General features: G+C 36.3%; 1 protein-coding gene across 5 annotated transcripts in view; it reads right to left on the bottom strand.

Moving 5' to 3' along the window:
* SCLT1 (sodium channel and clathrin linker 1) overlaps positions 1–13,599 on the bottom strand; it is a 108,868-nt gene that overhangs the window by 60,707 nt on the left and 34,562 nt on the right. For 4 of the 5 annotated variants that reach the window (XM_005877746.2, XM_005877748.2, XM_005877747.2 and 1 more), the window contains one exon: positions 632–722. The exons of the other annotated variant lie outside the window; for it this stretch is intronic. In XM_005877746.2, coding sequence (XP_005877808.1) covers positions 632–722 — 91 coding nt within the window. The remainder of the gene's footprint in view (positions 1–631; positions 723–13,599) is intronic. 5 annotated transcript variants of the gene reach the window in all.

Raw genomic sequence — 13,599 nt, 5'->3', positions numbered from 1 at the left:
CTGCATTTCTGAAGTACAGTTGCACTGCACATAGAATTCTTAGTGAGCATTTTTTTTTTCTTTTGCCTTCAGCACTTCAGATATATTATTCCAATGTTTTCTGCTTCCAGTTTCTTGATGGGAAGTCAGCCATTACTCATGACCGTTCCTGTCTATGCCATTTTTCTGTTGCGGTTTTCATGTCTTCTCTTTATAACTGGCTGTCCGTGTTGTCAGGATGTATCTAAAAGTGATTTTCTTTGTGCTTATCCTACTTAGGGTTACTGAGATTCTTAGATGTTAATATTTTCTACCAAAGTTTGGAATTTTTCAGGCATTATCTTTTTAAGCATCTTTTTTGCTCCCTCCCTTCTGCCTTTGCCTGCTAAATCCAACAGCTGGGTCCACGGAGAGTGAGTTTCACTGACTGCCCTCACTGCCAACAACTACACTTTCCTATCTAGTAAGTTTTGGTAGTTATTTCCAATATTATATTTTAGCTGCCTAATTTTATATTTAGAGGGCAAAAAAATGATTAATACCTTTTCCAGCAGTCCTGTTTAACCCCTAATCCAAATAGATCAGTAATAAAATACATAGAAAACACTAAGCTATGGGCAATCAATCATTTGTCTTAGAAATAAGAAAATACCTTCTTCTGCATCTCTCCTTGAAAATCTTCAGTCACTTTAGTTAACTGTTCCACTTTTGCAACTGCAACTCTCATATCTAACTTGGCTTGCCTAAAACAGAAAGTAAATTAGTACAGTTTTCATACACCATAAAGAATGTAAAAAATTAGAAAATGTAAATTTGGCAAAATGAGTACTGACTTTTGTGCACATACATGTTTAGGAAGGGTAATCTGCTAAGACCAAATCTGTATAATAGATGGCTTCCTCCTTTCTATCTTGGCAGGTCATCTAATCCGCCTCCCTGTTGTTGGATATGAGATTGCTAAAACGCTCTTGTGGTCAAGTGAACCAAACCTCTGTAACAGATGGTTTCCTTGTTTCTATCTGATTTGCCTAATGATTCTACTTCTAAATAGTCTCTAAATTGTGTAATCCATTTTCACTTCCATTGTCTAAACTTTGGCCCCATTATTACTTTCCAGGACTATTCCAATAGATTACAAATTCACCTCTTCACTGTTGGTCTCCTTTTCAATTCATCCTCTATAATGCATCTTACTTGCCAAAAATTTTATCCAGTGATAAAAATTATCGTTTAATAATGATTTCTAGATTCTCCACTTCTTTGGGTACACAATCAACACTCCTCTGCATGGCATGTAAGACTAGCCATCATCTGGCCTTCAAGAGTCTCATGTCTTGCCAATTTCCCGCATGTAATTTATGTTCCAGGTATAACAGATTACTAGCTCACTGTTTCCTAAACACATCCTTGTCTATTTTTTCACCTGTTTGATTAGACTATGTTCCTCCATCTTTTTATGATAACTTCTTCAATCTTTCGGACTTCGTTCAAAAGTCTCATTTCAAGTATTCCCTAACTTGTCCTAGGTAAAAGACCCTAAAATCCCAGTCCTCATAATACATGATACTTTGTACATAACTAACAGATACCTCTTCATGGAATCTGAAGTTTATAAAGAATGAAATTAAGATCATTAAAGGGTAACATTCTTTAAATTATTAAATCCTCAGTAGAGACTATAGTATCTAGCACATAGTTGAAGTAAATATATAATAAATGAATGAAAGAGAACACAAAAGGAAAGGAGACAATCACAGGTATATCATGATATTTTACTTAGATCGTGCCTATCCAATTTGATATTTAGTGTGCAAATCCTAGAATAATTTTGTGAGTCTTTTATTTGAAACAGAATCTCTCTCCCACATAATTTAAAAAAATTTGAGACAATGGTCCTAAGACCTGTTTTTGTAAGTCATTAAAAAAAAAACTCTTAAAGTATTTAAATTATTATGTCTTCTAAAACACACAAAAAACCTGTTTTTTGAAGAGGAAAATATGTAGTAGTTCATATATACTTATTTATTTCTATATTATTCCAGAAGATAGTTAGAAGTAAATAGTTGTTTCTATCTACTTCTGCCATGAAATACTGAAAACTATTCTAGAATAAAAGCTATAAGGTCTGTTGTCTAGACCTGGCTCTACCAACATAATAGTCATGTGAACTAGATCAATCACTTAACCTCTCTGAGTCTCAGAATTTCAGCTATAAAACAGAAATAAAAACATTTTTTTCCTGCATAGCTTACAGAATTATCATAATGTTTAAATAAGTTAATTCATATTAAAACACTTTATAAACTTTATTGTAGTTTTTACAAATGTAAGCTATCATCATAATCTTGCACCCCCTCCCTCCCTTTTTTTTTTTTAATCGCCAGGAACTGGTGGTCTAGAGTTACTGTACAGTTGGATTGATAAAGCTTGGGGAATGGATGTCTGCCCTTGATTCCTGGCCAAGAAATAAAAAGTGGGATTGATGATGTGCTGCTTAATGTCTGAACCTGTCAGGTAACCCCCAGCCAGGATTTGTTTACTGATGGTTTTCACCTGGAATAGTTGGTTAGATAGCCGGGTTGGGCTATGTGACTAGAAGGATAAAAAAAGGCTCAGCCTTGAGCTTTCTTGAAGCCAAAATTCATTGCACACATGTTGGTAGTTCAATCTGGAGACAAAGCATGTCTCTGTCTGAATAAAGACCCTGGGGCACTATGCCTGGCTATACTGGGCCCCCGAGGGTTGCCTGTGCTCTTTTTCTTGCTGCACAATATCCTTTGCTTTTACGTAAAAGCCTTAAGTGACTAGCTCTGGGGAGTCTGGGGAGTCCCTTCAAATATTCAAACTTTGAATCTTTAGAGGAACCAACAAAAATAATCCTAATTTTATTTTATGAGGGAACTTCATTAACTATATGTTTATAATATTTAACATGCAAACGTTGTACATATGTCTGCTTGTGTACAAATTATATCAAGGTCAAAAATAATTTTCATTCTAGAAAAATAAATTTGATAAAAAATAAACAAGAATAACTAAACAATCTTGATGTCACAATTACCCACATATTTTATTTTTGCCCCAAAGGAATATTTTTAAAAGCACATTATTTCATTTTCACACATGCTTCCTTGTTAAACAATTTAAAATTTCTGGGATTTATCTTTAATTTAATATTAATCTTTATACATATTTTATTATTTATAAAAAACAAAGCTTTGCTCTGTTATGCAAAGTATAAGCAAGTATAACATAAAAGACAGGATATAGTACTTTAAATTATAGCATTAACTTGGACCAAATTAAAATGCTTTAACATCATTACATGCTTTTTAGATTTAACATCAAACAGAAAGAGTCTACTTTATAAATTTTTATCAGTTTCTTTTGCAGTCTCATATTAAGGAAATACTAGAAATGTTTACAATAATTTTCATACGATGAAAAATGATAAGAATCTGAGCAAAATAAGATACAGATTTTACTTACTTGATATACAGTCTGGTTTTTCTCTTTAAAATAAAAGAGAAACGCATCCCTTGGTACTTTAATAAGTGTTCCTACAATTATACAGTACTGTAGTAAAGCTAATTATTTATGTTTAAAAATTTTTGATTTTTTGTTAATCCTCACCCGAGGAGATGATTTTTTTCTATTGATTTTTAAAGAGAGTAGAAGGGAGGGGGAGAGAAACATCCATGTGAGAGAGACACATAGATTGGCTGTCTCCCAGGGACCAGGGATCAAGCCTTGTGCCCTTTTTTTAAAAAAATATATTTTATTGATTTTTTACAGAGAGGAAGGGAGCGGGATAGAGAGTCAGAAACATCGATGAGAGAGAAACATCGATCAGCTGCCTCCTGCACACCCCGCACTGTGGATGTGCCTGCAACCAAGGTACATGCCCTTGACCGGAATCGAACCCGGGACCCTTGAGTCCGCAGGCCGACGCTCTATCCACTGAGCCAAACCAGCTAGGGCAAGCCTTGTGCCCTTGACGGGCATTGAACGTGGGATCCTTCAGTCCACAGGCCCACACTCTATCCACTGAGCCAAACCGGCCAAGGCTATGTTTAAATGTATTGGGAATCCCCAAACTTAATTTTAGACAAAGTTCTGAAACTTTAAGATAATTTCTGCTTTAAAAAACTGATGGTAAACAGCAAAACTGTGAAAAATTTTTATTTTAATTGTTTTCTTCTTTCAATCTTTAGTGGCTATCTAATGGTTATACCTATTCAAAAGACGAGCCTACCAAGAAACTCTGAAAGCAAAAGGTATTAATAATCCACATACTGAACTGTCAAAACTTTAAAACAGAGGCACTTGAGGTCTTTAAAAATTTAATTCAAAATTATACATAAAGTAGTTCAAATTCTAATTTCCATGTGAGAATATAATTTTCTAATATACCAGTTATAGTTGTCTATACTTTCTGTTCATGAACATGAGCTTTCTCCAATTCTGTATGCACAGGCTCTCAGTCTCATTCATTTACAAGGTCTGGGGCTGGTCCCTGGTCATCAGTGTTTTTCAGCACCTCAATAGCTGATTCTGATATACAGCCATTGTCTTAGATTTTACAGAATAACTACACAATCAACATGTTTATATTTACAGAACGATTGCAAACAATGATTAAAAATATAGTTTGAGTCATCTAACTTTGGGTATCACTGACAAACTGGAGAACATTTTAATTCATTTTCTATTATTAAGTAGGCTATGCAATGGACATGCTCAACAATGTTTATCAAGTTGTGATGCTTGAGACACACAAGGTGTTTTGGAAGGTTGCACAAAACACACAGAGATAGGTGAGATACAGTAATCTTTATGAGGGCCACAAAGCACACTTTAAGCATCACAAAAGTTTAAAATAAAGTTTTATGATTCAAAGTAGGTAGCACATTTGCATTTGTTCAAAGAATACTTAAGTGAGAGATATTTAAAATGAAAATTGGCAGAGGACTAGCAAGTCTCATAAACAGAGGTAAAGAGAAAGCTTCAAGAAGGAGCAAAATAAGCATAACGGTAGGAACCTGTAGGGCAGTGGTTCTCAACCTTGGCTGCACGTTAGAATCACCTGGGAATCTTTTTAAAATCCTGATTTCTGGGCTTCATCCTCCGGAAATTCTGTTTCTTTGTTATGGGGTGGGTGGCCCCACCCCATAACAAAGAAACAGAATTTCCGGAGGATGAGGCCCAGAAATCAGGATTTTAAAAAGATTCCCAGGTGATTCTAACGTGCAGCCAAGGTTGAGAACCACTGCTGTAGGGCCTATTTAGGGAAGGTAGGAAATCAGACAAGAAAGGCGATGAAAATTAGTGTCAATGACCTTAATTGACAAGTTAAGTAATCTGTATTCATGTAAAGGCAAAAGGAAGCTACTTGAAGAGTGGGATCAGGGCTGCACTTTAGGGATTTAAACCTGACATCTGTGAAAAACAATGGACTAGAATGATGGTTCTGTCTCTATCTAACCAATATATCATAATAAATGAGCAAGAAGCAGCAAAAGGCTAAACCAGAGTGATGGCAACAATGAATAAGCAGTTCCACTGGGAGAGATGGCATAGATTTGACAAAGACAGAATTTAGAGATTCTATACAATCATTCCTTGAACAAATATTTGTTGAATGCTTATAATATGCCAGGCACTGAGCTTCAAGTGCTGGTGGCTCATTCAGTTGCTTTGTTTTTTATTTTTATTAAATTTTATTGGGGTGACATTGGTCAAAATGAACATACAGGTTTCAAAATCTGTATATAGCACCATGTGTCCACCACCCGAAGTCAAGCCTTGCTTTGTTTTTCTAACTATATTTCAGGAGCCCTATATTTAACTTTATAGAGCACCTACATAAAATAACAAAGCACTGTTAATTCAGTGGTAAACAAGAGATACAAAGTCCCTATTCTCATAAAGTTTACATTGCTGTGAAAGGATTCAGATAATATGTAAACAAATAAATTAGGTAATTTTAGAAGTGATAATTCTCTGAAGTAAATGACATAAAACAATGAAAGAGAGACTTGGGTCCTCAGGGACAACCCTTCTAAGAAGGGTATTTGAATTAAGATCTAAAGCACGATAAGGCCAACTTACAATTTAGGTGAAAGAGTTACAGGCAGAGTAAATTAACAATAAATGCAGAGTTTGAGAAAAGCACTTAAAGAAATGGTAATTAGCTGGGATGTATCATTAATAGGAAGGTAGAAGATAAGGCAGAGAGGAAGGCAGAGGTTAGATCATGTAAGTGCAGAAAGTCCTCAATCAAGAAAAAAAAAGAGGAGACATATGTACTACTCTTCGTAATACTTTAAGCAATAAAATAAAATTTATTTATTTTTAAATTTTGTTTTATTGCTTAAACTATTACAGAGTGGAACATATGTTTCCTCCCCGCCCCACACCTTCCCCGGGCCTCCCCTACCCCACAGTGTCTTGTGTCCATTGGTTATGCTTATATGCATGCATACAAGTCCTTTGGTTGATCTCTTATCCCCCTCCCCCCAACTCTCCCCAGCCTTCCTGCTGTAGTTTGACAGTCTGTTCGATGATGCTCTGCCTCTGTCTCTATTTTTGTTCATTAGTTTATAATGGTCTTTATTATCCATAAATGAGTGAGATGACAACCAAGGAAAATAGATGTTTTTGTTTTAAATCAAAAAGGTACCAATAATCTCGAGGAGAAGAAGACTAGAGAGGCAGGACTAAATCCAAATTGAAAGAAATTCCAGAAAGACTAGAGCAAATACACTCTTCTCCCAAGCAATTTCAAAGACTAGAAAGGATAAACTATAGTAAAATGAGGAATCATCAGGGGGTGGGAAATCTTGGAAAAGCCCCACAAAAGAGAGACTAAATTTTTAAAATGAATGAACATAAGTGAAGGAACAAGATATAAGAAGGAAAAGAAGAGATCTGGGGTTGTACAGTATGCAAGAAATGGGAATAGAGCTTAGTAGAAAGGATAAAATAAGAAAGGAAGGCTTCATCTAGACCTAGGAGTTATAGCAGCAACAACGTAGGTAAGGCTGATTTTCCAGAGCTAGGAAGGGAAATATCTACTGCCTATTTATGACAGTAATACCAACTCTCAAACCTACTAGCATCTGCTTTGTAAGCATTCTCCATGCCTATCTACTTGGATAGGTCGTATACTAAAGTAGAATGGAGGAGATCAAAGACAATGAGAGTCATTGAATATTGCAACACTGCAAAGAAGATCATATTTCCATTCCAGAGATGAGGAAACTGAAGTTCATTCGGTTAAGCAACCTGGCCAAGTCAATGGACCAGAACCAGAATACAAAATAGAAAATAAAAAATAAGAAAACAAAACTAGAACTGTCTGATTTCAAAGCCTACGCTATTTATACTTCATACTACACAGAAACACATTTTTAGGTTAGGAGTGCAAATGTGAATATTTGCAAAATAAAATTATTATCAATAAAATACATATTTTGAAATAAATCAGTAATCAATTATTAGAGGCAAAACTTCCAAACAATAAAGTTACGGATCTGTTCCTACTCTTGAACAATATGTTCTGGACATAAAGTTTAATATTCCTCTTTCTGACCCTAAAGATTAAGCACGAACAATATACTAGTAAACATTTAAATAATGGGTAACTGTAATTAAAACAGTGTGAACAGACAAAAAAATGACAGCAAAGCCCTATTTCTTAAAACATGCTAGTCTTAGAAGACTAGCAGCCAGCACATAAGGAACTGTCTGGCAAATTCTTATGACTAAGCTCAGGCCATTTCTCACACGGGACAGTTTCCAAGAGACTATGAATCAAACATAGTGATCCAGGGATTCCAGATTTCCATAGCATTCTTATAACAGAAGACACAATATTATTCAAATTGGAACATAAAACAGCTGAGAAAAAACTATTATCTCAGCTAAAATAAATCTATTACCTGGCAAAGGTACATATATTTTTGAAAAAAAGAGATTACATAAAAATTATTGGCATAGACAATGTTTTTGAAGAAAAAGATTAAAAATGAACACAATAAATATGCAGACTGATTTATGTAATTTAGCCTTTGTTGCATTAAACATAATAGATTGATATAAAGAATCACACTGGTATCAAATTGCTCTTATGCTTTTTAATTAAACTTCTTATTTAAAAATCCTTTCACTATCACATTTTAAATATCTCCTGGATTTTATTTCATATTTAAATAGAGCACTAACCATTAAAAAAAATACTTAACTGCATCTATCATGCATTCAAACTTTGAGATGATTGGTACTAAAAACATTTAAAAGTCGGTATAGCTTAAAGCCTGGATCCATAATGAGAAACACTGAAAATCTTTTCATTCATTTTGCAAAGCTACTATTAATTATATTAAAAAATGGTTTTCTCTGGTGTGTTGTTTTTGAAACCAACCACTAAATGGTCACACATTACTGCATAGCTGAAGAATATAAAATATAATTTTTATAAACAATGACACTCCAAGAAGACAGTTGTGCCCCCACAAGATCAATGATAAAAGTACACAAAGAGAAAACCCACATAAATGGGTTAACTTTGCCCCTCCGATGAAGTGCAATTTAATTAATTATTTAATTAACTGAATCACTCAACAATATTTTTTGAGCACTTGCCCCGTGTCTAGCACTGGGCTAGATGATGGCAAGATAAAAATGACTAAACTATGAGCCATATCTTTAAGGATCTTAAAAACTAGTACGGAGAGATTAACTTATAAAGAATTAAAGTACACTAGAGTGTTAGAAATGCTAGGAGAGAAGCAACTGCAGCTACAGCTGAAGCACAAAGGATGGCACACCTGGTTCTACCTGGGAAGGAAGAAACCATTAAGATTCAGAAAAACATTTCTAGAACATGTGACAGTTGAATGTTGAGAGGATATTTATCAGAGAAGAGCATTTCAGGCAGCCTGAACAATATGAACAAAATTTGGGAGTTAGGAAATAGCATGGCTTGTCTGGAAAACTAAAAGTAGTTTAGAAAATTGAGGTGACGAGTGACAAGATCTAAAGTAGCCAGGGGTCAAGTCATAGAGGACTTTACGTTGTGCCGAGTAACTTGGATTATATCCAATGGCATTTAGTAGCCCTTGAAGGACAGTGACATGAATCAGATTTTATTTTAGAAAGATCATTTTGATGACAGCATGAAAAAGGAAGATAAGGAAGAAATAAGCCAATTTGGAGGTTACTCAGATGAGATGACAGACATTTGGAAGGCAGAGTTGAGACAGAAAAGAATTTAGGATACCTCCTAGTTTTCTGAAGCAGGAACTGGATGGTGCCAGTCACAAACATAAAGATTCAGGATACATGATAGATAATAAGCTCAGTTGAGAACCTGCTGAGTTTCAAGTGCCTCTGAATCATCTGGGTGGAGACAACCAAGAAAAACTTGAGCTAGAAAAATTGAATGGGGGTCTCATCTTTATAGAGATCGTTGAAGCCACAAAAGTGTGCATGAGATTAATGGGTCAAATTAATAATTTGAGGCTATCATATCACACATAAACTTATTAAAGATCGTTTCTACCCCAGAGCACACTTGTGTATGTTTAAGTTCTCAATAAATATAAAATAAATTGGCAAGTTACAGATTCTTTATATGAAGACTAGAGGCCCGATGCATGAAATTCGTGCAAGGGGTTCAGCCCTCTCAGCCACGGCGGCTTGCCTCGGCCCTCACAGCCCTGGCTTCGTCCAGGAGGACATCCAGGGAAGGTCATTTGGCTGTCTGGTCTAATTAACAAATTACACTTTTATTATTATAGATACTATCTATGTGTGCTAATAAGATCATTCCTTAGTGGCTAAAATATTTTTCAATAAACATTCTAATGGTGACACAGGATAACACAGACCCCTATGCAAATACTTTAGTCAGTCTGTATAGCACATCGTTTTACCAAGATAATATTGGTTATTCCTGAAAAATATCAACAGATGACAATCCTTTCCTTCAAAGACTTTACAAGGAAGATATAAAATCTGAGCAGGAAGATATAAAATCTGAGCAGGAATGACTTTAATAACAACCATGTCCATAACTCAGTGGGACATACATTAGAAACAAATATTTTTTAAAAAACACCTAAAGAGCCCTAACCGGTTTGGCTCAGTGGATACAGCATCGGCCTGCGGACTAAAGGGTCCCAGGTTTGATTCGGGTCAAGGGCATGTACCTTGGTTGCGGGCACATCCCCAGTGGGGAGTGTGCAGGAGGCAGCTAAATCAATGTTTCTCTCTCATCGATGTTTCTAACTCTCTATCCCTCTCCCTTCCTCTCTGTAAAAAAATCAATAAAATTTTTTTTTTTTTAAAAAAAGCACCTAAAGAGAAATAACACATTTGTTTAAATTAATTAATGCTGAGAAGAGCCCCAGGAAGAGTAAAAATCTGGTGGAGTGAATGAGAGAAGTCTTCCTGGAGATGACAAGTTTTAACCAGGCTTAGAAAGTTACAACATTTTTGACAAACAAAACAATGATCAAAGGCAAAGGGGAAGGAACCAAAACTTGTTCCATGAGTAATAGTAAGATAGCTAGTGTGAGCAGTTTGTACATAACTGGAGGGTTGGGGAAACCAGGTGAAGTAGGTTCTTGGAAAATAGGCTGAAGAGTTTCATCTGCTATGACAGGGCATCACCAGAAACTCTCGGAAAAGGAAAATGATGAAAAGCTTTAATTATAAATTCACAGGATTCTACTTTTTTTGTACCATAACATCAAACAAATGAAACCAGTATGTTTTCAGTATCAGTACAAACTTAATGCTGGTGTTTAAAGAGTTTCCGATCTAGTTATTCTTGGCATGGTTATATAAGGCATCTCAAAACCTACATTCTGGTAACGTCAATATGCCCATCATTCTGAATCTGTCAAACTGGAAAGCAATACCCTCCTCCTTAAAAGAAGCATCTGCTTATCCTTCTGTTCCTTCAAGTCTGTGTCAGGAAAAGCAAGCATTAGTTTTATGTATACAACTCTGAACTGCTTAATGTTAAACTATGGAATACTGCCAGTAAATATTATGGCAAAACTGCTCATGGACAATGAAATGTAAGACCTTTTAGAAAAACACAACTAGCTTTATCAATCTCTATTGATAATCTTTGGGCCTGAATGTCCAAAAGCCAAATGAGATGTCAAAAAAAAAAAATGTAGCCACTCATCATCCTTTCTTTAACAAGCAGCTCTCATTGACTTCCTTACTTCGGTGAATACTGTTAGAGAACCAGGTATAGAAACTCACTAAATTAGCAATTACAACATGTTTGTTCTAATTTGGCTTTTTCATGAATTTTTGTGCAAGCATGAATAAGACAAATGATTTATGAGCTCTTGGTTCATTGTGGTTTCTTCTATAAAAGCAGAAAGTTAGCCCTAGCTGGTTTGGTTCAGTGGATAGAGCATCCGCCTGCAGACTGAAGGGTCCCAGGTTCAATTTGGGTCAAGGGCACATGCCAGGATTGAGGGCTTGATCCCCAGTAGGGGTCGTGCAGAAGGCAGCCAATCAATGATTCTCTCTCATCATTGATGTTTCTATCTCTCGCTCCTTCTCCCTCTCTGAAATCAATAAAAATATATTTTAATAAAAGGTAGAAAGTTATTCTTTTATATATGCGACAACATGGATAGACCTTGATGATATTAAGCTAAGTAAAATAAGCCAGCCAGAGAAAGCTAAGAACCATATGATTTCACTCATATGTAGCATATAAAACTGAAACTCATAGATTCAGACAGCACTGTGGTAGTTACCAGAGGGAAGGGAGTGGGCAGGTGGTGATGGGGTCGAGGGGGCTAATATATGGTGACAGGAGATGGTTTGACTTTGAATGGTGGGCAACCAGTGCAATATACTGATCTTGTATCATAGACATGTACACATGAAACCTATATGATCCTATTAACCAGTCACCCTAATAAATTTAACAAAAAATGTTAAAAAATAGAAAGTTAAAGTAAGACGATTATTAAAATACCTTTAGCAATAAAATTCCATGATTCTTCCCCTGTCCTTTATCCCAATATCACCAAGTTCTGCTCATTTTCCCTATACAAAAATATTTATATGCATTTTTATTTTCTATTTCAATTATCATCATATGATCGCAGGTCTTTATGAACCAATTTTCTTACTCATCTTTCTTCCAGGATCTCGCACCCTGTTTTATACTACATACACCATATTCTTTTCCTTTTTCCACTCTTTTTTGAACCTTAAGTGCAGAGTTAAATTAATCACACTATTCTTTCCATGATCTGTTATTATTAACTGTGAACTGTTGCTCTCATTTGTTTATTTTTGTTTTCCTGTGCATTCTCAGTCCTTCTCTCATTCTCTTCATCTTGTGGTTCACATTAAAATGTGATATATACTTTGGAGATATCTATCTATCTGCATATATATATATATAGTAAATTATATATTGTTATTTGCATGTGTTTTTATGCTATAAATAGTATCTTTTTACTTTTAAAACACAAACCCTGTTTTATAGATCCATGTTGCTATAACTACATCTTTACATGTAAGCACATGTTTCTAAATGATGCATAGCATTCCACAGGATGCAATTACTGCACTTTACCTATCCATTCCTTGGTGACAGACACCTAGGCAGCCTCCAATTCCCTACTTCTACAAATAGTCTTATTCCACAGAGGTAATCACTAATTAAAAGTTAGGGTATGTCATTCCTGGAAATGTTTTTATTTTATTCTTTTATAATACATATGCAATATACAGACATTTTATTTGTCTACTATATAAGTTGATATAGACATATATCTAAACATATAGGACATATATAACTAAAATATCTACACTAATAAAAGAGAAACATGGTAATTAGCGTACGACCGCTACCCTTTTCATTGGCTAATCAGTGAGTATATGCAAATTAACTGTCAGCCAAGATGGCGGCCGGCAGCCAGGCACTGAAGCGAGCAGAGAGGCTTGCTTGCTGCAGACTCCAACGTTCCCCGCCTCACTTGCCAGCCTCTCAGTTGCAACTCTAAGCAACTATATACTATGTTGCAAATAAGAAGCTAAACAAAACCCCAGAAAAGGGCTTCCATTCAGCCGGGCTCGGACCGCAACATTGTATCTATGTTTTCAGCAGCAAGGCCTCAGAGCTAAAGCTGGCCCAGAAAAAAAAAAAAAAAAGAGAAGAAAACAAGGAGCGGTTGGAAGCTTTAGTCACTCGCCAGCCGGAAAACAGCCCTCAGCCCCTCACCCAGACTGGCCAGGCACCCCAGTGGGGACCCCCACCCTGATCCAGGACACCCTTCAGGGCAAACCAGCCAGCCCCTACCCATGCACCAGGCCTCTATCCTATATAGTAAAAGGGTAATAGGCCTCCCAGCACCGGGATCAGCGGAGCAGCGAGGCTCCCGGCACCGGGATCAGCATGACAGGGGGCAGCGCCCAAACCCCCTGATCGCCCTGCGGCTCTGTGTGTGACAGGGGGCGGGGCCACAACCTCCCTATCCGCCCTACTCTGTTCGTGACAGGGGAAGGCACCCCAACCCCCTGATCAGCCCTCCTCTGTGCCTGATAGGGGGGAGCCCCCCAACCCCCTGA

The sequence above is a fragment of the Myotis brandtii genome, unplaced genomic scaffold, assembly GCF_000412655.1.
Source record: "Myotis brandtii unplaced genomic scaffold, ASM41265v1 scaffold53, whole genome shotgun sequence".
In the NCBI taxonomy this organism is placed as follows: Eukaryota; Metazoa; Chordata; class Mammalia; order Chiroptera; family Vespertilionidae; genus Myotis; species Myotis brandtii.
This window is presented reverse-complemented; position numbering and strand designations above follow the sequence as displayed.